Consider the following 27,712-nt stretch of genomic DNA (forward strand, 5'->3'; position numbering starts at 1 on the left):
GCCAACAAATAAATGAAATTATGCTTAACATCAGTATTGCCAGGGGTTGGGTAATGGGGAGTTGTTTAATGGCTATACAGTTTCAGTTTTGCAAGGTGAATGAGCTCGACACTGGCTGTGTAACAAGGTAACGTACTTAACATAACTGAACTGTATACTTAAAAATGCTCGCTTGCTCTCTCTCCCTCTCTCTCTCTGGAAAATAAATAAATAAAATCTTTAAAAAAAATGCTTAAGAGTGTATGCTTTACATTATGTAATTTTACCACAAATAAAATTTAAAATATATAGTTACTGATAAAGGTATCAGAAATTTCAAAGTGGATCACAGACCTATATGTAAGTTAAAACTATAAAGTTTTTTGATGAAAACAGGAATAATTTTTTTTAAGTTTGGATTAGGCAGTGGTTTTTTTTAGATATACCAGAAGGAAAAGAGATAAATTGGAATTCATCAAAATAATTGTGCTTCAAAAGACAGCATCAAGAGAGGGAAGACAAATCACCTTTGGGAGAGAACATCTGCCAATCATTTGTCTTTAAGGAACTTGTATACACTATATATATAAAGACTTCTTATAACACAATAATAAAAAGACAAGTAACTCATTTGAAAAATGGACAAAGGACTTGACCAGACATTTCTCCGAAGATACACAGAAAGCCAGTAAGCACATGAAAATATGCTCAGCTTCAGTAGCCATTAGGGAAGTGCCAATCAAAATCCTAATCGGATACCAGGTCACACCTAGTAGAACGTTTATAATCAAATAGATGAAAAACAACTGTTGCTGATGTGGACCAATTGAAATCCTCTTGTTGCTGGTGGGAATGTAAAAAGGTGTAGTCGCTGCAGAAAAGTTAGGCAATTCATCAAAATGTTAAACTTGGGAATTGTTATGCCACTGTTAGGTATATACACCCTGGAGAAATGAAACGTATCTGTGCAAAATTGTTCACAAATGATCATAGAATTATTCTTAATAGCCTAAAAGTGCAAATAATTCAAAGTCCCTCAACTAATGAATGGTTACATAAAACATGGTTTATCTATACTATGGAATTAGTAATCAGAATTAAAAAGGAATGGACAGATCCTACATCTGTATGAACCTTGAAAACACAGTAAGTAAAAGAAGCCAGTCACAAAAGGCCACATATAATCCCATTTTTATGACATGTCCAGAATGTGCAAATACACAGAAAGTGTATTAATGGTTGCTGGGAACTGGGGGGAAAGGGGGGATGGGGGGGAGTAACTGCTTATGGGTATGGGGCTTCTCTTGAGAATGTTCTGGAATTAGATACTGGTGATAGTTGCACAAACTTGTGACTATACAAAAAGAAGCAAAACTGAATTGTATGCTTTAAGTGTGAATTTATGGAATGTGAATTTCTCCAAATGAAGTTCCCAATAAAGCTATTATTAAAAACTGATGGTTCGATAAAATTATTTTAGAGAATCTTATCAAAATTCTTTCACTAAAAGTTGGAGCACTTACCATATCACTTGGCATCAGGGAAATACAAATCAAAACCACAATGAGATATCACCTCACACCAGTCAGAATGGCTAAAATTAACAAGTCAGGAAATGACAGATGCTGGCGAGGATGCGGAGAAAGGGGAACCCTCCTACACTATTGGTGGGAATGCAAGCTGGTGCAGCCACTCTGGAAAACAGCATGGAGGTTCCTCAAAATGTTGAAAATAGAACTACCCTGTGACCAAGCAATTGCACTAATGGCTATTTTCCCTAAAGATACAAACGTAGTGATCCGAAGGGGTACATGCACCTGAATGTTTATAGCAGCAATGTCTACAATAGCCAAACTATGGAAAGAACCTAGATGTCCATCAACAGATGAATGGATAAAGAAGATGTGGTATATATACACAATGGAATACTATGCATCCATCAAAAGAAATGAAATCTTGCCATTTGCGGCAACGTGGATGGAACTAGAGGGGATCATGCTTAGCGAAATAAGTCAAGCGGAGAAAGACAACTATCTTATGATCTCCCTGATATGAGGAAGTGGAGATGCAACATGGGGGGTTAAGGGGGTAGGAGAAGAATAAATGAAACAAGATGGGATGGGGAGGGAGACAAACCTTAAGTGACTCTTAATCTCCAAAACAAACTGAGGGTTACTGGGGGGAGGGAGGTTGGGAGAAGGGGGGTGGGGTTATGGACATTGGGGAGGGTATGTGCTATGGTGAGTGCTGTGAAGTGTGTAAACCTGGCGATTCACAGACCTGTACCCCTGGGGATAAAAATATATGTTTATAAAAAATAAAAAATTTAAAAAAAAGTTGGAGCACTTAAATAGGTATACAGGAGTTACTGAAAGGGGGGTGTTGGGGAGGAACAACCCATTACTTTCCTTTTCCCAGTGAGAAGCAGTACACCTATACCACACAAAGAAACCCCAGGGACACTCTGCCACAAGGACTGGTGTGCAATTCTCACTTTAGGTGAACCTTTAAACAAGCAGCTGAGCTACAGAACACCTTGACTGCTTGTCCGAATAACCATGCCTGTAGGAAGCAGCATAGCGTCTTCATTATTCTTCAATACTGAAAAGAGAGGTGAAACTTGGGATTCATATTTGCCTCTTGACTATATTAAGTGATCAGAGTAAAGTTACTGTGATTCTAAACTTTTTCAATCATTTCCTGGTGTTCACTCCTGCTTTGTCTATGGACATCTATTATTTCAGTTTGCTCTGAATCCTTTCCTTTTGGGGTAAGGCCCACCAGAGACATCCATTGCAATTCTGTTGGGGGATACCCATTACAGTGCCTAAGACCCAAGCCTGGACGACATCATGGGACCTTACCCCTTTTTCCACAGGACTGGTCTAGTTCAAGAGCAGGTGGTTCAGGCAAGGTAACAGTCCTTTTGTAGGATTTGATTAGTGGACCCTAGAAAAGGTTAGCTCTCTTCTTTTTGAATCACAGATCTTAAGGATGTGTGCTTTTGGCTGCCTGGACTCTTTCCCATTATGTAGAGAGAGGACCAGGCCAAAACTGAAGCCAGAAATAGAGAAAAACAGTCACAAGATGGAGGCCAAGAGCCCCGGCAACATAATCAGAGCTATGCATCCAGCTATGTCTATTACATGATGTTAATATTCAAGCTTTGAGATTGTTACTCTAGTGAATCTGTGTAAATAAAGCATTTCTTCTCCAAGGAATCAAACACAATTTATTTTACAACTAAACAGTACAGACTGAGTAAAAGAAAGCTTTATCCTAAACTTTCCCGGTAGACATTGTCTCCCAAGACTGCATATTACCAATTTTCATAGTCCCATCAGTGGCCTTCGTAATACTCAAAAAGGATGTACAAATTGTGTCATTTTGTTGAAGAGTCAAGTTGGAAAATTACAATCTTTTCACTTTTTGAGCTTTCTAACAATTCTCAAAATACAGTAGGATGCTCCCAGCTCATAGCTGTTCAATTAAATTTTTCTTCCAGAAGTAACTTAGAGCAAAAGAATCATTTAGTTTATACATAGTCAAAAAACAGAACTCTCCCATTTTCTCCAGTGTTCATGGAGGGAAAAACTGGTCTGTCCCACCAGATGTAGCAAAAAGTCTGTCTCCTGTTTGGGCTTCTCTATTGTAAGTGACCAGAGAAAGCTTGATGTTTTCATTTTGGTTTCAGCACACTAGCATCAATATCCTTTTCTTCCTCGGAATCTGGATCTGGTATCCAACTGAAAATAAATGTATAATTAAATCAATTTTGTACAACATAATTAAACACAGCTTTGGTAAGGGGCTCTCACTACATGACTGAAGTAAACCAGTTTTCCAGCACAGTCAAAAGGGCAGATGTCAGAGCTACCAAGGAAAAAAAAAATAATAAAGATGGCATTAAAAAGAAAAGTTCCATTTAAGGTCCCAGTAAGGATTTTCTTTTCAAGTAGAGTCCAAATCACATTTATTTTTTTTCTCTGAACTACGCCTGATATGGGTTGTTCTAGCAAACTTAACTTTTAAGTTTTGTTTGGGTTAATACTCAAATGTATTTGAAGTTTTTAAATATTAAATAACACTTAACTGTCTAGGGATTAATAATCTTTAAAGTACCTACTCATAGGATGATTGCATGGTCTTTGACCTAAACCTCACAGTGCAGCCTCTTTTAAGAGTGGTTGGCTAGGTGGAGGGTTTTAAAGTCAGTAAATAAGGCAGATTTCCATCTTGGAGGACTAAGAGTGAATGAGTCTTGGACAAAGGCTGGAAGAATCTATTAATCTGCTCAGAAGTTCCCTAGACAACTCTTTCCAGTGTCAAAGTAGAAGTTATAGGTAAATAATATTATCTAAATCCCTTTTTCTGCATGATCTCACTGTAATCCTATCTATAATTACTAGGTCATTCCATATTTAATTACATATAGCTAATTTTTAGCATAAGCTTTTCAAAAGCTTTAACCTCTTACCATTGATCTTTTACATTCAAAAAATGAGTATTTCAGAGCTTTGCAGTTTCCTTCCTTCAGACACTGTAGAGGGGATTTTCCTTCCTAGGATACAGAAAACAGTATAAATACCTGGCGAATTTCCTCACAAAGCACAAAATCACTATTCTTTTGGAAGCAGTGTTTTTTGAAAAAAAAATTTAAGAAGTAAATTATAGGTGAAAATATTTTGTAATTCATTTTGACTGTTGATGTTTAGGGAAAACGGGATAGAATAAAAAGATGTATCCAGTAATTCTGGAGCACTTTAAAGGGTGCCCTTAAGTTCTTGAAGACACTAGTGTCCATGGGATACTTTTCTGTAAGATGTTTATATAAAGATCTTGAAACTGGTATTTTTAGCACCATTCAGGTAAGAAAGAGAAAACACAGAGCTTAAAGCAGTAATGGGGTTTCTTCAGTAGTTTTAAATTTTTTTATACTTCAGAATTCCTCAAGACAGAAGAACATAATGTGTCAGAGAAGGAGAGAGAGCATGCATATGTCCTTTTAATGCAAACCATTTTACCTCCAACACATCCCTGCATTTTCCCACCCCAACACACCATATAGCCAAGTTCTCTAGTCTGAGAAGCACAACCTAATGGAACTAGAAGAGGAAAGGGAAATATTAGCAGAATTTACATATTATTTGCAAGAGAAGATCTCCCTGGGACCGATGTGGAATGAACTCCTCCTTAAACAGGGGAAGTTCAAAAGGAGGTTAAGAAGAAAAATGGACTAAGCCATTCCCTTTCTGCCATCATGGTAGAATACTGCTACAAGAACACAGGAGAAATGCTTATTTCTGATTCTTAAGTAATAGGACTTTTTAAACTATGACTTAAAAATTAGACTTGACTAACAATTGCAAAACTAGTTAAGAGCTAAAATTTAGTATTTTTTTCAAGGTAAATATGGAATAAAAATGATCATGCATGGAGCATGGGTGTGGTGAAAGAATAATGAATAATGTTTTTCTGAAAATAAATAAATTGGAAAAAAAATAAAGGCATGATGAAAAGAATTAGATGTGAAAAAAAAAGATCTTAAAATATTTTGAACAAATACACTGCTGTATATATAAAGTAACACAACAACAGTATGTTGGAGCTTGGAAGCATCTACAAATAATATATTTCATGATTCACAGAGGCAAGATTAAAATTGAATTGCAGCAAAATTTCTTTTTGGATGTCCTATCCTGCTAAGTTACCTATACACTAAACCCTAACTTATTTAAAACAAAACAAAACTCAGACTGGTCTTAGATCAGTTAAAGGGAGGTTAAAAAAATAAATCCTAGATACTCCTGCCTAGACAGGACTTTTGCTTTTTTTTTAAAGATTTTATTTATTTATTTGACAGAGATCACAAGTAGGCAGAGAGGCAGGCAGAGAGAGAGGAAGGGAAGTAGGCTCCCTGCAGAGCAGAGAGTCCGATGTGGGACTCAATCCCAGGACCCTGGGATCATGACCCGAGCTGAAGGCAGAGGCTTTAACCCACTGAGCCACCCAGGTGCCCCTACTTTAATTGTTATTTTGTCCTGCCTACACCAGCCTTTTAAAAAACCAGGTAGCAAAGAAGGTGTATGTGTGCAAATGCTGCCTGGCAGTGTGGGGACATCACAGAGCAGAGTGCCACGGGGGTCTGGTGGGGACAGGGGCAGTTGCTAAAGGGGTCTGGCTCCCAGGAATGCAAATATATAAAACAACATCTGGAAAAAGAAGTCTGAACGTAAGTGTTCTGAATTACCTGGGGTTTAATGACACCAAACTATGATATGCAATTTGTGAAGGAAAAAGAATCAAAACCTTAACATTATTATTTTCATTAAAGAAATAAAATACATACTACTTATAAACAGCCTTATGCAGTGTCTGACAGTATAAATGAAAATAATGAAACCTTCCTACTCAAGGTGAGTTTCAGTGTAAAATGAGTAAGGCAATTTTGCCTGAGAATAAAAATGACCCTGTTCAGTGTTAATTTTAAAAGCTCACCAGCCAGAATTAGGTGCCCTAAAATCAGAACATTTTTAGTGTGGTACTGAATACCAAATGTTAACAAGGAACCTACAATACTTAAATAGAGACATCTGGTGCATTGATGCACCAGGAAAAATGTAACCCCAATTTCACCTGCTTTTCATCATCAGGGATTTCCCTTCAAGCAGATTCTGACACCTCAACCCCACCTCTGCACCCACTCCTCCAAACCTTTATTTTGAAAGTGCCAGTCCCACTTCTAGTTTTTAACTGTGAAAAACGCTCCAGGAACCACATCTGTGGCATTCCTGATCCCCTGGAATCTTGCCACTTTCCAGTCTGTCTGCTTAGGTTCTTGATTTTAATGGTCCCCTACCATTAAAGTGATTCTAAAAGCGAATCAGAACAGAGTAGGAAGCTTCCCTGCACTATGTTCCTCCCCCAATGTCTATCATGACATGCTGAGGGGATGTGTGTTGCCCACATGAATGATGTGAGAACAGGTAAGAGTGAATAAAACTATACAAAAGACGAGAACTATAAAGTGATGTTTCCCCAAACTGTATCTAAGATGCCGTCTTTTTCATAAGCTTTTAAGCCATACCGCCACCTACCTGTGGGAAGATCCATCTACAAACACCAAATCTAAGAGAGGTTAATTCATCCTCCTTCATGGCAGACTGCTAGCTGTCCCTTAACCTGTAACTCTTCCTTTCAAGTGGGGCATATGGCTGGGCTAGATTTCCCAGCCACCCTTCCAGCGAGGTGTGGTCCTATGACTAAGTTCCAGCCAAAGGAACTGAAATGTAAAACCTTGGGGTTGGTCCTCAAAGGCAACTTGCTGCCCCTCTTCCTCTCTTCACACCACTATGTCATAGGCAATCTTGAATCAGGAGTGTGAAAATAACATCCTGCCTCCCATCCCCGCACCTAAAACCACAAGATCAACAGCGTCTGGGTCTACGGAAGGCCAAGAGGAGCTGCCCAGGCCCTACTTGTAGGCACACACAAGAGCAAAATAGAAAATTTTCTATCTTGTTTAAGGCAATGTTATTTTGGGTTTCTGTAATAAGTACCTGAACCTATACCCCAACCAATACACTCCCAGGCTTATTTGCCTTCTAAGGTCAAGATCAGTGATTCCATAACATGACCATGCCCAAGAATAAACATGGGATACTTTTATGGGGGTGGGGGAGGGGTACCGGAACCTATACTTTCAAGCTCTCTGCCCCCCATCTCCAGGTAATTCTGAGGAAGTCAGAAGATCTGGGAGCTTGCTAATGAAGCACAAAGGAGATAACCTGTGACTGAGGTTCCTTGGACATGGTTTCAATCTTTTTGATCTTCCAGGAGTTATAAAATCCTAAGAAGTCTATCCAAGAGCTACCTTTTGAATTTGTTTGTTTCTTGCTTCTCTCTAGCCCCACTAGGGTAGACATCCTTATCACCCTGAGTTTCTCCGAGGTCCTACAGTTCTTCACTATTTCCATTGCAGCACCTGTATTGAATTCCTCCCTAGAGTGAGGCTGAGCAGCTTTTCCGGTGGGTTAAAGACTTGCAAGGAGAGACTACAGCATCCATCTGCCAAAAGATCAGATTAATTTCTTCATACAGAGCAGACACAGACCTGTATGTCCAGTGGTCTTCAGAGTCTCTAGGAGGGGAGTGGTAGGCTGTAGATGCCAGTGACACCATCTGAGAAAATGGAATATTGTTCCAGATCTGCAAAACTCAGTACTTTGCCTCAGTACTGCCCTCTAAAGTCAGGGTGAATTTAACACAACTTAAACACACTCCCACTTAAGGTACTTTTTATAAATATCATGTTCTCCTATGTGACCAACATCAATTAGGTCACACACTCAACTGGGTAAAGCAAAGTCTGTGCCATGTGTCCTAGTCATTATTTTGCCTAGTTTTCTAGCTTTCCAGAGATCTAATTTCCATGCAGGAGGGAATGTATCCCAATCATCTGTGTGTCCCCAATTAGAGCGTGGCACTTAAATGTGTGCTAAATAATTATTTATTTTTAATTTTTATTATTTTTGATATTTATTACATTTATGTTATGTATATTTATTTTATATTTATTATTATTGATTTATATATAACAAAGCAACTCGGTATCCTGCTTGCCCTCAGTATCCTCCTCCACTTCTAGAGTTTCTTTCCTCAGTCCCACTGTGTACTTGATTCTCTTGATTACTTATCTCCATGGCCTTCCTGATGTTGAATGTCAGGAGAAACCAGGGCCCTCACTCTAATACACAAGGGCCTTTACACACGACAACCTTCTTCTCAAGCCTTCTGTCACATTCCCTATCCCCCTGACCCAATAGGGCACTAGCTTCTGGTCACATCTCCCTGACTTGCCCATGCTGTTCTTCCAGCCTCTCCCCTCAACCACCACATTCTCTACTCTTACATGACAACCTACTACTCAATATTTAAGACTTAGATCAAATGCCTCCCTGCTCTGTGAGAAGTTTCCAAATTTCCAAGCAAAATAAGTTGCTCTCCATTGGGCTCCCACAGCATTTTGTGCCTAAGTCTAATCATTAAATATTTACTAAATGCTTACACAGCCTGTACTGCAGGAATTTAGCCCCTAGCATATCTGTCCTTCCCATCAGACTGAGCTCATGTAGGATAGTGACTGTAACTGACTCATCTTGGTATCATCAAGGCCTGGCATCATGCCTGCCACTCACCAGGCATTACTAAAAGCTGACTGAATACTTGCACTAGTGAAGCAGCAGATTGGAAACAGCCCTGTACAGGGAGGTAGGAAGACAAGGCACCTCATTTTCCTCATCTGTGTGTGAGAGACTAGAGAACCTCTTAAATTCATAACAACTCAAATTTTATAACAAATGGTGCAGCCCGTCTGGCTGACTGATACAATCAGTGAACCAAATGTAAATCATGAATCAGTAGAAACACTGATAAAGCTTTACGATGCGTGTCCATATTGGCTAGTTGTCTTTTCTTCAAAGTAAGAGCAAACTTCTGAAATTACATCTCCAGGCACAAAAAAATAATTGCACACAACTGATTGCCCTCTCATCAGGCCTTGGTACTTGGAAAAGGCACGTGCGTTTCAGTTGGACGCTAAGCTAGAACCCAGATCCCCAGGCAACTTTGGACCTTATTGCTTGCCACTCTGCACTCAGATTGAGAAGACGTGGTTGTAGTGAGGGGAGAGCGTAGTGGAACCAAGAGACAAAACAGTAGAAAAATGGAGCTGCTTCGTTTACAACTTATCCAAGAATGTATATAACTTCAACTCAGACATTCTAATCAAGAGAAAGTAAATATAGTAAATATTCAACCACAACTGAACGGAGAAATGAGAAACTACTAGTCAATACAGTGTGCCAGGTTGATGTAATTCCCCGTTAGATTCTCATTTTCTAGCATGCAAGAAACTGGCCTTACTCTTCTTTTTATCCCCAGAACCTAGCAGAGTAGGAAGCAACATTTAATAAATGTTTCTTGAACTGAAATGGTTTATCTTTACAAAAACCCAAATGGGAGGTCCAATTTAACACAATTTAAATTGTGTCCAATTTAACACAGCTGAAACTCCCCCAGCAGATTTTCCCAAGTTCCCTAAATTGAAGCCTTGATCTACGTCTCCTGAGAGCCACCGCAAGCTGAGCCGGAGACGTCGGCCGGGCCCTGCTTCCCCGGTTCTCATGTCATCATCTCCCCAGGGCGTCTCGTCGCACTGGGTGTCCGGCCGCGCTACCTTGAGCACACAGTCCGACTGCAGTAGACATGCGCCCAGGTCCTCCTTCACACCCGCGCACGCGCCGCCCTTCGGCTTGTCCTCGTAATACTGGGGCATGACTGCGCCTGCCGCCCCAGCTGCCGAGACCGACTTCGGGCCACAACCGCTGTCACCCTACTGGGGCGCGGATGGAAAGAACCGGAAGTCGGCAGCAACAACTTCCGGCGGGTCCCGGAACACTACGGGACCGAGAGGCCGCGCGCGCGGCGGAAGTGGACGCACGGGACGCGTCACGTCCCCAGTACTGGCTACGTTGCGGGAAGGGAAGTTGGCCCGGCGGCTGCTGGGCTTGGCTGCTGGGCTTGGCTGCTGGGCGGAGGTGGTGGGCTAGCTTGGGTCCCTTGGAGGCCTCAGCAGGGCTTCAGGTGAGACCTGAGGACCGCTCCGTCCGTGCGCGGCTTCGGCTCGCCCGGCGCCTTTTTCTCCCGCCCCTGACGGTCCGACAAAGCCCTCGGCCCTGGAGGGCCCGTCTGCTCGGCGGGCGGTAGGGTTGCGGGTAAATCAAGGACGCCCAGTTACACTTGAATTTCACGTAGACTACGGACAACGTTTTAGTGTATGTCCGACACAGTGTTTCGGACGTGCTTCTACTAAAAATTATACCTGTATCGGAGATTCGAATGTAACTGGGCGACCTGTGTCTTTATTTGCTAAATATGGCAACCTCACCCGCACCCCCGGGTAGACGAGTAGCCTCTGGGCTCGGAGAGGCGCTGCTTGGCGTCAGGGAGGCTTGGGAGGTAGAGGGTGTGGAGCGGGGAAGTGGGCTGCGGGTTCGTGAGCCTGCTCTCACGGGGCTGCAGATTGATTCCACCGGACTCCCACGCCGCCATTCCCTCTGCTGAACTATTCAGGGAGTAAAACGCCATGCCCTCGAGTTTTGTTTTTATATCCCATTCCAGTGAAAAGAGTTTTTTGATGGTCTTGCACTGATGGACCTGTGTGAACAGGCCTTTTATTTTACCTCGTTGGTAACATTGTTTCTAATGGACTTTTAAAACGGATTCTCCTAACGACTTGATGATTAAGAGCAGGGGATTTTGGCTCCGTCGCCATCTCCGTGCTCATGAAGGAGTCACTTTACCTCCTAGTGATTTTCTTTCTCTCTCCCTCCTTCCCCTTTCCCGTCTCTCTCTGCTTCCCTCCCCCTGACCCGTGCTGCCTCCCCCCTCCCTCCTGCTTAACAGTAACTACCTGGGTGGGCTGCCTGAGGAGAGAAGTGAAGTGTGGGAAACTTAGGGACCCTGTAGGAGCGCTATGAAGGTTCAGAAGGTTGTGGTGCTCCCCTTGCTTGAAGTGCAGTGGGCAGTTCTTGAGCCCCCCAATAAGCCTCAGAACCACCTTCATTAGTTTTTGACCCCTCTTACCAAGGATTGTGGCAGAAAGGTAAGATGACCTCCCTCCTAAATATCTCACAAGAGGGTTGTTGGTAGCCAATAGTTTCTCAAGATTACTTGTAAAAGAATTTTTTTTTCTTCCATCTAGGAAGATGTTACCAAGTATTTCAGTGAATTCCCCAATGCAGGGGAACGGAGTGTTGAACTCCAGGGATGCAGCAAGACACACAGCTGGAGCAAAACGCTACAAATACCTGAGAAGACTTTTTCGTTTTCGGCAGATGGACTTTGAGTTTGCTGCATGGCAGATGCTCTACCTATTTACTTCCCCACAGAGAGTTTACAGAAATTTTCATTATCGAAAGCAGACAAAGGATCAATGGGCCAGAGATGACCCTGCTTTCTTGGTCCTGTTAAGTATTTGGCTCTGTGGTAAGTGTTAGTTTATCTACAGCAGAGTTGAAGAACAAACTGAGTGGTGGTTTTAGAAGATTCTATTTTTTTATTTGAGAGAGAGCGCCAGTGAGCACGAGTGTGCACAAGCAGGGGGAAGGGCAGAGGGAGAAGGAGAACCAGTTCCATGCTGAGCAGGGAGCCCCCATGCAGGGCTTGATCCCAGGACCCCAAGCCGAAGATTAACTGACTGAGCCACCCAGGCGCCCCCAAACTGAGTGTTTTAGATTGTACTTGTCATTTGCAGAATTGCGGGTCAGAATTTGGGATATTTGAAGCTGTTCCTTCCTTTCTGAAGCCTCAAATATCTCACAGGAAAGAATGTTATATTCTTTCTGGTTCTGAAGGTCCCCAGCAGATGCCAGAGTAAATTTTCCCCCCGGATCTTTGAAAAGCAGAGGACAGAGTAACTCTGTGTGTTTTAAATGCTATGATAAGTAAGCTGATACTAAATGCAAACTTACTGTGAAAAGGAATATCGGGATGGGAGATTGCATTTCACCGGCAAATCTAGAGTGAGTTCTGAAAGTACTGATGTGAACTTGAGAAACTACTTTTAAATTCTTCAATACTGTAGTGAGAGAGTCCTAACCACCTTTACGGTGTAAATGTGTAAGATTTTTTTTCACCTTTCCCTGGACTTAAGTATGTGAGTGCCTATTCAGAACTAGTGGTCTTTTAAATGTTGGGACTCCCCTGGGGAGCCACAGACAGGGACATCTACAGTAAACTACAGTTAGTTCAGTAGCCATTCTGTGTTTCAGGGTAGTCTGCTTTTCTCAATTCTATATACATATAACACATCTTTGGGGTTTTGTTTACATGACTGTCTCCTCCATTACACATGTGGGCATCTGGAGGGCAGGGATTTGCCCCGCCCATATCTCCAGAACCTAGCAGAACCTAGATTTATCATGCAAATCTTTCTTTCAGTGTCCACTATAGGATTTGGCTTTGTCCTGGACATGGGATTTTTTGAGACGATAAAGCTGCTCCTTTGGGTTGTCTTCATAGATTGTGTAGGCGTTGGTCTTCTCATATCAACTTTAATGTGGTAAGTACTATAACTTTGGTTTTTCAAGTGCTGCTGTAGAGTCTGCATTTGCTTCCATTAGAGATACAGTAGCTGATGAAAATTGAAACCAGTAACATGAACTGAAAGCACGAGTTAAATTTTTTTTATTATTGAAGTTTAGTTGACATACAATTTTATATTAGTTTCAGGTGTATAGCACAGTGATTTGACAGTTATATACTTTATGAAATGTTCATCAAGATAAGTATAGTTACCACTTGTCACCATACAGTATTGTTACATTATTGACGGTATTCCTTGTAATGTACTTTGTCTGTGTCTGATTTATTTTGTAACTGGAAGTTTGTACCTCTGAATCCCCTCTACCTAATACCGCCCATTCCTTCAACTCCATCTCCTCTACCAGTTTGTTCTTTATATTTATGAACCTGTTTCTGTTTTTTGTTCATTTTGTTTTTTAGATCTGCATGTAAGTGAAATGATATGGTATTTGTCTTTTCTGACATATTTCATATATGATTATACCCTCTAGTTGTCACTGATGGCAAGATCTCATTCTTTTCTTGACCAAGTAATTTTCCATCGTGTGTGTGTGCGTGTATGTATAATACATATATATGCCATTTCTTCTTTATCCATTCAACTATTGCTGGGTACTAAGATTGCTTCCATGTTTTGCTTAATGTTGCAGTAGACATAGGGGTGCATATAACTTTTTTAAATTAGTGTTTTCATTTTCCTTGGATAAACACCCAGTACTGGTACTGCGGGATCATCGGGTATTTCTCATTTTAATTTTTTGATATACCTCCATACTATTTTTCACAGTGGTTGCTCCAGATTATATTCCCACCAGCAGTGCACAAGGGTTGTCTTTTCTGCATATCCTTGGCAACACTGGTTTTTCCTTGTCTTTTTGATCTAGCCATTCTGACCGGTATAAGGTTATAAGGTGGTATCTCATTGTACTTTTGATTTCCATTTCCCTGATGGTGAGTGATGCTGAGCATCTTTTCATGGGTCAGTTGGCCATTTGTATGTCTTCTTTGAAAAAAATGTCTGTTCTGTTCCTCTGCCCATTTTTTAATTGGATTTTTTTTTTTTTTAGTGTTGTATGAATTTATATTTTGGATACTAACCCCTTATCAAATGTATCACTTGCAAATCTCTTCTCGTATTCGCTTGGTTGCCTTTTTATTTTGTTTGTGGTTTCCTTTGCTATGCAAAGCTTTTTAATTTGGTGTAGTCCCAATAGTTTATTTTTGCTTTTGTTTACCTTGCCCGAGGAGACAGATCCATAGAAATGTTGCTGAGGCCAATGTCCAAAAGATTACTGCTTATGTTTTCTTTTAGGAGTTTTATGGCTTCATGTCTCATATGTAGTTCTTTAATCCATTTTGAATTTATTTTTGTGTATGGTGTAATAAAGTGGTCCATTTTCATTCTTTTGAATGTAACTGTCCAGTTTTTCCAACACCATTTATTGAAGATACTGTCTTCCCCATTGTATATGGTTTGCTCCTTTGTCACAGGTTGACCATGTGTTAGTCTATTTCTTGGGTCTATATCCAGCTCCATTTATCTGTCTGGTTTTGTTTTGTGTGGGTTTTGTTGTTGTTGTTTTTTTAGAGAACCTGAGAGCAAGCAGGGGTGAGGGAGCAGAGGGAGAGAAAGAGAGAATCTTAAGCAGGCTCCAGTGCCCAGCATGAAGGTTGTCTAATTTGTTGTCCTGTAACTTTTTATAGTAATCTGTTGTAATCCTTCGTATTTCTGTGATGTCAGTTTTTACTTCTCTTTCATTTTTGGTTTTACTTTCTTGAGTTCTGTCTCTTTTTCTTCTCTGGCTGCGTGTTTTATCAGTTTTGTTTATCTTTTTCAAAGAACCAGCTCTTGGTTTTGTTGATTATTCTATTGTTTTTATCAGTTCCTATTTCATTTCTTTTTACTCTGATTTTTATTACTTTCTTACTTCTTTTAACTTTAGGTTTTGCTTGTCATCTTTTCTCATACTTAGGTGTAAAGTTAGATTACTTGAAATTTTTGTTGTTGTTGTTGTTGTTGTTGTTGTTGAGGTATGCCTGTTAGAACTTCCCTCTTGGAACTGCTTTTGCTGTGTCCCAAACATTTTTGGAACATTGTGTTTCCATTTTCATTTGTCTCAAGGTATTTTTTTATTTCCTCTTTGGTTTTGTTGTTGTATATTGTTGTTTTGTTGTATTTTAGTAGCAGGTTGTTTAGCCTTCACATGTTTATGGTTTTTCCAGTTTTGTTTTGTAATTGATTTCTAGTTTCATACCATGTAGTTGGAAAAGATCCTTGATATGATTTCAGTCTTACTAAATTTATTGAGATTTGTTTTATGGCCTCAGATGTGATCTGTTCTGGAGAGCGTTTTGTATGCACTTGAAAAGATTGTGTATTCTGCTCTTTTTGGATATATTCTGTGTATATATTCTGTGTATATACATCTGATAAGTTGTCTAAAGCTACTCCTTCCATATTGATTTTGTCTAGATGATCTATCAATTGATGTAAGTGGGTTGTTAAGGTCCCCTATTTTGTATTACTATCAATTTAAGATTTTATTTATTTGACAGAGAGAGATCACAAGTAGGCAGAGAGGCAGGTGGTGGTGGTAGGGGAAGCAGGCTCTCTGCTGAGCAGAGAGCCTGATTCGGAGCTTAATCCCAGGACCCTGAGATCATGACCTGAGCCGAAGGCAGAGGCTTAACCCATTGAGCCACCCAATTGCCCCTATTACTATCAATTTCTGTATTTGTGTCTGTTAGTATTTGCCTTATGTATTTGGGTGTTCCTGTGTTGGGTACATAGATATTTATAATTGTTACGTTCTTTTGTTGGATGGGACCCTTTATCATTATGTAGTGCCTTGTTTTGGCTCTTGTTACAGTGTTTTGAAGCATATTTCATGTGAAAGAAGTATTGCTACCCTGAGAAGTAATACCTATTTCTTTTTTTGGGAGTTGGGGGGCTTCCATCTGCATAGAGTATCTTTTTTTCCACCCCTTCACTTTCAGTCTGTATATGTCTATAGGTTTGAAGTGAGTCTTGCTGTCAGCATATAGCTGGGTCTTGTTATCTTATCCATTCAGTCATTGTATGTCTTTTTTTTTTTTTTTTAAAGTTTTAATTTTAATTCCTATCATAAAGTGTTACATTGGTTTCAGGTGTATGGAATAGTCATTAAACACTTATATACATCGCCCGTCACCCTATGCTCATCACAAGTGCACTCCTTAATCCCTATCACTTACTTCATCACCCCCATCTCCCCTCTGGTAACCATCAGTTTGTTCTCTCTAATGAAGTCTTTTTCTTAATTTGTCTCTGTCTTTTTTTTTTTTTTCCCTTTGCTTGTTTTGCTTCATAAATTCCACACGAGTGAAATCATATGTTATCTTTCTCTGACCTGTTTCTATTAGGATTATACGCTCCAGCTCCATCCATATTGTTGCAAATAACAAGATTTCATTCTTTTTTATGGCTGAATAATATTCCGTTATAGATGCCACATCTTCTTTATCCATCCATCAGTCCATGGACACAGAGCTACTTCCATATCTTAACTGTTATAAATAATGCTGCTATAAACATAAGGGTGTATGTATCCCTTTAAATTAGTGTTCTTGTATTCTTTTGGTAAATACCCAGTAGTGCAGTTGCTGGATTGTAGGGAAGCTCTATTTTTAACTTTCTGAGGAACCACCACACTATTTTCCAAAGTAGCTGCACGAGTTTGCATTCCTTCCAGCAATGGACAAGGGTTCCTTTTTCTCCACACCTGTTCTTTTTCTCCACACCAACACCTGTTGTTTCTTGTGTTGTTGATTTTAGCCATTCTCACAGGTGTGGGGTGATACCTCATTGTCATTTTGACATGCATTTCCCTGATGATGAGTGATGTTGAGCATCTTCTCATGTGTCTGTTGGCCATCTGGATGTCTTCTTTGGAAAAATGCCTGTTGATGTTTTCAGCCCATTTTTTAATTGGATTATTGGTTTTTTGGGTGTTAAGTTTTATGAATTCTTTATATATTTTGGATACTAGTCCTTTATCAGGTAGATCATTTGCAACTATCTCCCATTCAGTAGGTTTCCTTTTAGTTTTGTTTTTTACTTTGCTAAGCAGAAGCATCTTATTTTGATGTAGTCCCAGTAGTTTATTTTTGCATGGGTGGTTCAGTGGTAGAATTCTCGCCTGCCAGTAGTTTATTTTTGCTTTTGTTTCTCTTGCCTCAGGAGACCTATCTAGAAAGAAGTTGCTATGGCCATTGTCAAAGAAGTTACTGCCGGTGTTTTCTAGGATTTTTATGGTATTAGGTTTTAACATTTACGTCTTTAATACATTTTGAATTTATTTTTGTGTGGCATAAGAAATTGGTCCAGTGTCATTCTTCTACATGTAGCTGTTCAGTTTTCCCAACACCATTTGTAGAAGAGATGGTCTTTTTTTCTGGTTTTGTCAAAGATTGACCATATAATTCTGGGTTCATTTCTGGGTTTTCTGTTGTGTTCCATTGGTCTGGTTTTTTTTGTTGTTGTTGTTGTTGGTTTTTTTAAAGATTTTATTCATTTATTTGACAGAGAGATCACAAGTAGGCAGAGAGGCAGGCTCCCCGCTGAGCAGAGAGCCCGATGCAGGTCTCCAAACCAGGACCCTGAGATCATGACCTGAGCCAAATGCAGAGACTTAACCCACAGAGCCACCCAGGTGTCCTATGTGTCTGTTTTTGTGCCAGTATCCTACCGTGTTCATCAGTACAGTTTTGTAGTACAACTTGAAATCTGGAATAGTAACACCTCCAGCTTTGTTTTTCTTTTTTCAGATGGCTTTGGCTATTCAGGGTGTCTTGTGGTTCCATACAGATTGTTGGATTGTTTGTTCCAGTTTTGTAAAAAAACGCTATTGGTGTTTTGATTGAGATTGCATTAAATGTGTAGATTGCTTTGTTATGAATGAAAATAGTGTGAGTATTTAAACAATATTTGTTCTTCCAGTCCATGAGCATGGAATATATTTCCATTTCTTTGTGTTGTCTTCAATTTCTTTTATCAGTGTTTTGTAGTTTTCACAATACGGGTCTTTCATCTCTTTGATTCCTAGTGTTTTTGCAGATGGGTTTCCTTAATTTCTCTTTCTGCTACTTCATTATTGGTGTATAATTTCTTTACATTGACTTTGTATCCTGCAACTTTACTGAATTCATTTATCAGTTCTAGCAGTTTTTTGGGGGAGTCTTTCAGGTTTTCTATATATAGTATCAACTCATTTGCAAATAGTGAAAGTTTTACTTCTTTGTTACCAGTTAGGTTGCCTTTTATTTCTTTTTATTGCTTGTTTACTGTGGCTAGACTTCTAGTTCACCGTGTCTTTTGATTGGAGCATTTAGACCATTTACATTGAAAGCAGTTATTGGTAGGTATGTACTTATTCATATCTTGTTAGTTTTTTGCTTGCTTTTGTTCTGTTCCTTTTCTTTTCTTCCTTGTAATTGATGACATTTTTTAGTGTTATGCTTGGATTCTTTTCTCTTTTTTGTGTAGCTATTACAGGTTTTGGTTTGCGTTTACTGTGAGGTTCATATATAACATTCAATGTATATAGCAGTTTCTAGTAAGTTGATGGTCACTTAAGTTGGAACACATTCTAAAACCACTACATTTTTATGCCCCCCTCCATGTTCTTTGTCATATTTTACAATTTTTTTTCTAAATCCTTTAACTAATTTTTAGATAATTGGTTATACTGCTTTTTACTGTTATACTGGTTTTACTGCTTTACTATAATTGGTTTTACTGCTTTTGTCTTTTAAGCTTCATGCTAGCTTTATAAGTGAGTGATCTATTCCCTTTATTGTATATTTGCTTTTACTTGTGAAATTTTTTTCTTCACATTTTTCTTTTAATTTTGGCTTTTTTTTTTTCTTGCTTAAGGAGATTCTTTTAATATTTCAAGGACAGTTAAGTGGTGGTGAACTCTAGCTTTTGTTTGAGAAACTCTTTCTCTCTCCTTCAGTTCTGAATGTTAACCTTGCTAGATTGAGTATTCTTGGTTGTAGGTGTTTTCCTTTCAGCACTTTGGATTTATCAAGTCACTTCCTTCTGGCCTGCAACATTCTATTGAGAAATCAGCTGAGTGCTTTATTGGTCTTCCTTGGGTGTTCTTTCGCTGCATTAAGATTCTGTCTTTAATATTTGACATTTTAACTATAATTTGCACTGGTGTGAGCCTTCATGGGTTCATTTTGTTTAGGGTTCTCTATGTTCCTGGACCTGGATGTCTGTCTCCTTCCCCTGGTTAGAGAAGTTTCTAGCAATTATTTCTTCAAGTAAGTTTTCTGCCCTTCTCTGTTCTCCTTCTGGGATCGCCATAATGAAAATGTTAATATGCTTGAAATTGTCCCCAAGACTCAGTCTGTCCTTATTTTTGTTTTTAATTCTTGTTTCTTTTTGTTGTTCAGTTTGGTTGCTTTCCATTTCCAGATTGCTCGTCCATTCTTCTGTGTCCTTTAATCTGCTGCTGTTTCTCTCTAGTGTTGTTTTCATTTCAGTTGCTGTATTCTTCAGCTCTGCATGGCTCTTAGATTTTCTCTCTGTTTACCCTCTCTTCTTCCAAGTCTGCTGAGCTTCTTGTTGAGCATTACTTTGAACCGTTTGTCAGGTACGCTGTTTATCTTGTCCCTTCACTTGGAAGTATATTCCTCTGCCTCCTTGTTTTGTTTTACTTTCTGTATTTGTTTCTGTGAACTAGGCGGGATGGCTACTTCTCCTCTTGAAGGATTGGTCCTATTTAGGACTGCCCCATACAGACTGTGGATGCCCGTTGGCCTTGGCTGGCTGAAGCTGTAGTGGGCATGGGCTGGAGGGGGCTCTCTGGGTGTCCCACACCAGGTGTACCCTAGTGGGACATCTGAAGCTGAAGTGGGCGGGAGCTCGGGCTAACCTGGGGCACTCTGCGTGGGGATGGCCCTGATGGAATAGCTGGAGTCGAAGTGGGCTCAGGCTGGTGTTCCCAGGGCGCTCTACACCGTGGGAACCTTGGTAGGAGAATTGGAGCTAAAGTTGCTGTATGCTAGGGGTGTGGGGCTCACTTAAGTGCTGGCTAGTTAGGGCATCTATACCCTGCTCCAGTTTGAGTGATCAGGCGAGGTGGAGGGGCCATAAGCAGTGGTGCTTACCAGCTCATTTGGCCTCAGAATGTGTTCCCACAGGCCTTGGTCAATTGGCTGAGGGTTAGTTTTTGTTTTTTATTCTAGTTGTCTTTTAAGCCACTACTTTTTTGTGTGTGCCTTAGTGGGGCTTGAGCTGATGTGGGCCAGGGTCCCAGGGTTCACTGAAGTGGCAGACTGGTTGGGTGGCCATGTCCCACTCCCATCTGTGCTGGCAGTGTTGGGCTTGGGAGAGAGAGGAAACATACACTGTGGCACTTGCCAGCCCTCCGACTGCTGGAGACCAGTTCCTCAGGTCCCAGCTGTTTGGCAGATGCTCGAGGGCTAGTTCCTTTGAATTCTAGTTGCCCTTTGAAACTGAGGCTTTTTTCCATCCCTTCGCGTGTTAGAATCTATTCCTGGTTCCTTGGTTCTGTCCCTCCCCACTGCAGTTGGCGTGTCAGGGGTGGGGTTTCTCCACCCTGGAGTGTCTCCATCTCTCCTATTCTCTGTGTGGTCCCTCTGTCCTTTGTTGTGCAGAAGCTGTTCAGTCAGCCCTCCGTTCTTTTTCCAGAGGAATTACTCTGTATCTTGGTATAGATTTGGTTTGTCCATGGAGGGGAATTCAGGGTCCTCCTCCATCACCATCTTGAATCCTGTCTCCTGAAAGCATCACTTTTTTTTTTTTTTTAAAGATTTTATTTTTTTTTATTTTTTTGACAGAGAGAAAGCACAAGTAGGCAAAGAGGCAGGCAGAGAGAGAGAGAGGAGGAAGCAGGCTCCCTGCTGAGCAGAGAGCCTGATGCGGGACTCGATCCCAGGACCCTGAGATCATGACCTGAGCCGAAGGCAGCGGCCTAACCCACTGAGCCACCCAGGCACCCTGAAAGCATCACTTTTGATTGCCAAGATTATTATAACTTGCCCTCCCTAAGTCACTATTTGTATCAGAAAATACTTTAAGGGAGGGTCTTTATCGTCCCAAGTGTAGCAAATAAGTGAACTGAAATAAAGTCTGGTTTTTGCGAAATTGTTATGCAGTTAGCCAAGTCTGCTTGTCCAGATGATGGCATGGTTTTTCCTGTATTTGTCGGTGGGTCACTTCTAGATGTTTAAGCTATAGAGGGTTATTTCATGGCATCTGACTTTGAATATCAGACATTAAATGAAGAACATTTGAAAAAGGATTTGTTAAACTTCCGGTGCCTTCTTGCCGTGGCGCAGGTTTTACTGAACAGGTATGCAGGCTCACTTCTGGGTTTGGTTTAACGACGGTAGTGTACTGAGTGGAAGTGTTTAATTCCAGCATTTGGTTTTTCCATTTTCTCATAGATGCAGGCTCTTAAATGGTTCGCATGCCAGATGAGGGGACTGGATGTGTCAAGTGAGCTCATAAAAGGCTGGTGGTTCAGTAGGGGTCGTGGTCATTGTGCATCAGAGAAATATGGAAATTTTAGTCACAGAGAGGCCTAGGTTCGAATGCCAGCTCATTTAGTGTAACTCTTAGTCCCGGTATCTTTTATAAAATGGAGTTATCTAATTTGTAAGGTATTTGAAAAGATTGTGGTGTGAAAAGTACCTGGTATGTAGGAAGTGCTCAGTAAATAGTGGCTGTTAGTGTTTTTTTTTTTTATTTTTTGACAGGGAATCCAAGTAGGCAGAGAGGCAGGCAGAGAGAGAAAGGGAGACAGGCTCCCTCCTGAGCAGAGAGCCTGATGCGGGGCTCAATCCCAGGACCCTGGGATCATGACCGGAGCCGAAGGCAGAGGCTTTAACCCACTGAGCAACCCAGGTGCCCCAGTGGCTGTTAATATTTTAAACAAATCCTGAGACTGGAACTCTGATGATACCAATGTATTGTTTCCATTTGTAACTCCTTAGAGTTTTGTATGTGGTTGGTAGGCAGTAAATGCTATGTGTCATTAATTTGGAATTCTAAAATCTGGCTTACGACTACTACTAATATAAATTACATATTCATTATCAAAAACATGGCATATGAAATAATTTCAGTAAATAAGGCTTTCAGAGGACAAGGTTACAGCAGGTGTTCTACCGTGTATGTGTTGACTCTGGAGGGCCACAGAGACCAAGTCATTCTGGAGTTCAGCAGCTTTAGTGTGAGTCCGTATTACAGTTTCAGTTAAATAGAAAGGGACTCTGAGGGCGCCTAGGTGGTATAGTTGGTTAAGTATCCAACTCCTGATCTCAGCTCAGGTCTTGATTTCAGTCTTGAGTTCAAGCCCAACGCTGGACATGGAGCCTACTTATTAAAAAAAAAGAAGAAGAAGAAAGGAAAGGAAAGGAGGGGACTGACTTGGTATATTTCTCAAAAGCTACATTGTGTTGCATTGTGTTATAAATTGTATTAGAAATGATGACATGGGGGCGCCTGGGTGGCTCAGTGGGTTAAAGCCTCTCCTTCAGCTCAGGTCATGATCCAGGGTCTTGGGATCGAGCCCCGTATCAGGCTCTCTGCTCAGCAGGGAGCCTGCTTCCCCTTCTGTCTGCCTCTCTGCCTACTTTTGATCTCTCTCTCTTGTCAAATAAATAAATAAAATCAAGAAATGGTGACATGTGGTTGCTGTCATCCTAGATGTACCACAGGAACCAGCAGCAGGAGATGTCAGGGGGAGATGGGACCATTGATTCCTAGTACCAAATGCATAGGCATGGCGGTCAGAAGCAGCATACCAGGTCTGGTAGTGCAGGGTGACATTCACCAGCTCGGGAAGATAGGTATCTGTAGAATTTGGCCTTTAGTGCACTTCAGAAAAAAGAATTGGACTTCATCGCATAGCTTGCATGTGCTGGTTGGGGAGTGGAAGAGAGGTGGAGAACTTGGAGGCTTCGGGGTAAGGAAATAGCAGATTCACACTGGAAGGAAAATCCAGTCTGTGGCTGTGAAGGAGCTGAAGCTGGATACAACTGGGGAGTCTGCACAAGAGGAGAGCAGGCCCAGACAGGACGGTGAGCTCAGGAAGAGAGGAGAGAGATGGATCAGAGAGCATCTGTGAGAATTGGGTATGTTGAGGGTAGGGAAGAGTGGCAGGTGCGGATGAAGCATTCCATGTTAGATGTGCTGAGTTCTGGTGGCTTGAGGATTTTAGTGGAAATGAAGGTAGACTCTGGGGTAGAGGACTCTGACCCTGCCACAGTCTGGGCCAAGAAGAGGACAGGACTGGCATCATTAATATGGAGGTGGGAGGTGAAAACCACAGATGTCTTGAGCTCTCCCAGAAGGAGTATCTGTTCTAGAGGGAGGACAGAAGTGCCCATGTACAGAATAAGCAAAGGGGTGGGAGCACCACAGAATGAGACTCTTGGGTAGTGAACGGAATGCTTGTTCTGTTCTTTTAATGGCACATGTTCTTGGCGAAAGTGCAAGATATTTTGCTAAGTTAAGAGTTTGTTCAAACAAAGCTATATTAGTTGGGTATTTTGTTAACTGTACAGACCTGTTTTATTAGTACTGTACTATGTTCTATCCCTTGTTTTTTCTTTTTATTTCTATGCTAGGCATAGCATTTTAATTATACCCTTGAAAAGAAATCACACACATGAAAGTCCACTGAATTTCTGCAGTTGTGTTTTTAATACAAATGATCCTTTTTGTTATTACCCTTTGAAGGTCTAATTTTCTTTTACATGGGTATTTTACTTCTCATTCACTCATCATTTAACTGAACTCATAGGTCATGTTGTAGAACACTGACAGAGCTTGAAGAATTATTCTTATGGTTAGGTACATCACTGGCACGCTTCCCTGTTTCCTCATCTTTTAATGGAGAGGTGAGCTATTTGGTGTTAGGACTTGGACCTATTCTGTATCTAGTTCATTCCTTGTGGGGGAGGGGTCTTACTCAGGCCCATGGCCTTAAATACCATATACACATGGAAGTACAGTCTGGAATTTAGAGAAGAGGTCGAAGATGGATGAGTTTGTATTTCCATCTTCGACCTTTTCTCTAAATTCCAGACTGTACTTCTTACTCCATGTTAACAGGCATCTTCAGCATGACACATCCAAATCCAAACTCCTGCACTGCCCAGACCGCTCTTTCTGCAGCAGTGCCCACAGTAGTAGCTCATGGCAGCTCAGTCTTCCATTGGTTTCAGGCAGAAATCTCTCAGTCACCCTTGACTGCTCATTTTCCCCACGTCACCACCCTTGCTTACCTTTTTCCCAGTAGCCTCCCAATTGGTGTCTCCACTTCCCCTCTTGTCCCTGTAGTCTGTTCTCAGATCAACAGTCACAGGAACTTATGTTAAAACAGTGAGTCAGACACCCTTCTGGGAACTCCAGTGACTCCTCATTTCATCAAGAATAAAAGCCCATAGGTCTTAAATGGCGATAGGCGCCGGAAGATCTGGCTCCTGCTTCATTTCCTGCTACTTTTCTCACTTGTTCCAGGCACACTGGTCTCCTCACCCATGCCTCAAACAAGCCAGGTCCCCTGCCACCTCCTCTGTACTCGTCTTCCTCTGCCACTTGTGTTTGGACTCCCCTCTGCCTGAGTGCTCTGCCCCAGGTAATTCCCATCCTTCCCCTTGGGTCTTGACCCAGATGTTAACCTTCGTAGGACTATCCTATTTAACACTGCATTTCAGCTTTGTATTTTCAGTCCTTTATTGCTTGATTTTTCTCCATCATGCCATCTGACGACTCCAGCTAGGCTGAAGGCAGAGATCTGTTTCGTTCACCTCTTGGTCTCCAGTATCTTGAGGAATGCTTAGTACACAGAAGGTAGTCAGTAAATATTTACGGAATTAACATTATTGTATTGTGAAAGAAATTTTAACTTTGCTCTTCAGGTTTATCTCGAACAAGTACTTAGTGAAGCGGCAAAGCAGGGACTATGATGTGGAGTGGGGTTATGCCTTCGACGTGCATCTGAATGCTTTTTATCCTCTCTTAGTCATTCTGCATTTTATCCAGCTCTTCTTCATTAACCGTAAGTAGTGTTGCTTTTACACTATCATCAAAAAGTCACCATTGTATACACTAAAAAGAGATTCAGTGTACACATCTCTTTTGCAGATGTTATCCTGACGGACACATTTATTGGATATTTTGTTGGAAATACCTTGTGGCTGGTGGCAGTGGGCTATTATATCTATGTAACCTTTCTAGGATACAGTGGTAAGTCATGAATGATTTTGGTTGACTGAAAATGGGGGTGGGGGGATGGGTGCTGTAATAGTAACGTAAGTAGCTTACTTTCAGATGAGGGCACAGAAATTTTAATTTGTCCAGTCATTCAGCTAGAAAGTGGCATGGCTGGTGTATAACAAACTTTGTAATTTTAAGGAGCCGTGTTAGACCATATTGATATCTCCAAGTTACTTGCAGGAACACACGACCCACTTCCTTTTGTCCCTGGCTTTCTGGTTCTGGGTCCCCGTGGCCGGTTAGGGTGGGACATGGGCTGGGTCTAACGTCCGGTCGCATAGCTAAACGAACCTTTACAAACCTTTGTCAGGGTGTTAAAAACTTTGCCTCACTTTGTTTTTATGATCACTGTGTGGTTCTACAGATGGTCACAATTCAGGCCCAACCTTTACGGCTAAACCCTTCTAGAAATTTCTTTTTCTTAGTATGAATGAGAAACCTTTATATTAATTCAGCTTGTCCTTTCTTTTCACTCTGGAGGGTCAGGACCTCACTGTAAATACACACTCTGGTGCACAAATACAACTCCTCTATTCAGAGGTGTTCTTAGCCCCAGATGCTAGCCACTCTGCCCGGGACCACGTAACCCCCTCGAGTTGTAATACTTTTCTGGACACGGGGAGTCTGTTCTTTAATTCAGAGGAGGTGTTTTTGACATACTATGTTCAGGTTTTTATGAATTTTCACTTATTTTGAGAAAGCTTTAAATTGTGATTAGCATACTACAACATTGTGGTTTCTCTAACTGGATTTGGATCACTCATTTGGTAACTCCCTATAATTAAATTGAGTACAGCTCGGCTTCAGTTTGGCGACTTTCTAGAAAATAAATATTTAGGTTAGAATGCATGTGGTAGGGACCCACTAAGGGTGACCAAGAAGAAAACCTGGATCTTTGGAGACAGATTTTATTATTTTAAAGTAGGCTCCATACCCGGTGTGGGGCTTGAACTTAATGATCCCTAAGCTCAAGAATTGCATGTTGTTCTGACGGAGCCAGGCAGGAACTTGAGGGACAGATTTTATATTTGGGAGTTTTGTTCTTTCCTGAAGCCTGGGACACTTACTAGTTGATCTCATGTAAAGGAGAGGTGTTATGCTTCCAGTATTGGGAAATCTCAAAGAGCTAAAAGTTGGACTCGTAGAGGCTTCTGCCGCAGTCCCCTGTGTAAATCCACCACTGTTCAGTATTTCCTGACATCTGTCCCCTACTCTTCGCCTCTCAAGTTCCGAATCTGCTGCTCACTCAGCCTTTGTGCTAAACTAACGTCTCAGCCTGGGTTCTCGGGCGCAGCTGTGATGCGGCAGCCACACCCACGAGCAGGGTGCAGAGCAGAGTCGGCCTTGAGAGCAGCGGCTCGCAGATTCAGAACACGTGGGGCTTCTTGGCCCCCCCATCGTACGTAGTAAGCACTTTCAGAAAGTTCATGAGGTAGATTTCCTTTTTTTAAAAAAAACGATTTGTTTCTTTTCCAGCATTGCCATTTTTGAAAAATACAGTAATTCTTCTTTATCCATTTGCGCCTCTCATTCTGCTCTACGGCCTGTCCCTGGCACTAGGATGGAACTTCACCCACACACTGTGCTCCTTCTACAAGTACAGAGTAAAATGAAGGCGCTGGGAGACTTATGCCATCTTACCTGTGCCACAGGCAGAGTTGGTGAGGGGATGATTTCTTCCGAAACTTGTAAATAAACTGTCTTTGTAGATATCTTCAGAGTGTAAAGTTTGCAAATTTGAGTAAGTATATAATGTTAACGCTATTGTCAATACATTCCTTAAAACTACTAAAAGGTACATTTCTATAATAAATATTTTTTAAAGAAAAATCATTTGGAGAACTTCATAATCAGTTCCTGACGAGGTTCGTAGTCTGGCCTCATTTCTCATGGGCTGTATTTTCAACATTTGCCTAGTACAACCTTAACAACCCTCCCTGACGTGTAATGTAACTCAAAGACGAATCACTGCACTACAGACCATAAGATCATTTACATTTTTCTGTACAAAGGAAGTGCCAAACAAAATATCTTCAGTTGAACAGGCTACTGCCACGGACATAATAGGCAAGTAACACCTGCATAACACTGGTCATCCCTGTCTTAACATGAAGGCTCTTTTTCTTTCTTTGAAGACCTCTCCAAAACCCACACAACTAGAAATAGTTGTAAGTAAACTTCATCAGTGTTGAAGCTAATAATAACAAAACTTGCTACTCATTAATAAAACTTGCTACTCATTACGTTTTACCTATTTTTATTAGAAGGAATCTTGAATTCAACATG

The 27,712-nt window shown here is 41.0% G+C and overlaps 2 protein-coding genes across 6 annotated transcripts; one reads left to right on the forward strand and one right to left on the reverse strand.

Annotated features, from left to right (window-relative positions):
- Positions 1 to 3,191: 3,191 nt before the first annotated feature.
- On the reverse strand, positions 3,192 to 10,396 carry LOC122916447 (cytochrome c oxidase assembly factor 5). The gene is made up of 3 exons (XM_044263872.1): positions 10,217 to 10,396; positions 4,457 to 4,540; positions 3,192 to 3,725 (listed from the first exon to the last, which is right to left on the reverse strand). Exons 1-3 carry the CDS (start codon positions 10,313 to 10,315, stop codon positions 3,684 to 3,686), a joined length of 225 nt encoding a protein of 74 aa, XP_044119807.1. The 5' UTR covers positions 10,316 to 10,396; the 3' UTR covers positions 3,192 to 3,683.
- A 95-nt stretch (positions 10,397 to 10,491) lies between these two features.
- Positions 10,492 to 27,256, forward strand: UNC50 (unc-50 inner nuclear membrane RNA binding protein). Of its 5 annotated transcripts, none has more exons than XM_044263878.1 (7): positions 10,492 to 10,623; positions 11,446 to 11,644; positions 11,722 to 12,027; positions 12,982 to 13,102; positions 25,069 to 25,208; positions 25,295 to 25,396; positions 26,903 to 27,256. In XM_044263878.1, exons 3-7 carry the CDS (start codon positions 11,748 to 11,750, stop codon positions 27,037 to 27,039), a joined length of 780 nt encoding a protein of 259 aa, XP_044119813.1. In that variant the 5' UTR covers positions 10,492 to 10,623; positions 11,446 to 11,644; positions 11,722 to 11,747; the 3' UTR covers positions 27,040 to 27,256. The 5 variants fall into 5 exon arrangements, with proteins under 5 accessions (XP_044119813.1, XP_044119811.1, XP_044119814.1 ...); XM_044263876.1 differs by having other exon boundaries at positions 11,744 to 12,027; XM_044263879.1 differs by having other exon boundaries at positions 11,748 to 12,027.
- Positions 27,257 to 27,712: the final 456 nt, after the last annotated feature.

This window comes from Neovison vison, chromosome 8 (assembly GCF_020171115.1).
Source record: "Neovison vison isolate M4711 chromosome 8, ASM_NN_V1, whole genome shotgun sequence".
Taxonomy (NCBI): domain Eukaryota; kingdom Metazoa; phylum Chordata; class Mammalia; order Carnivora; family Mustelidae; genus Neogale; species Neogale vison.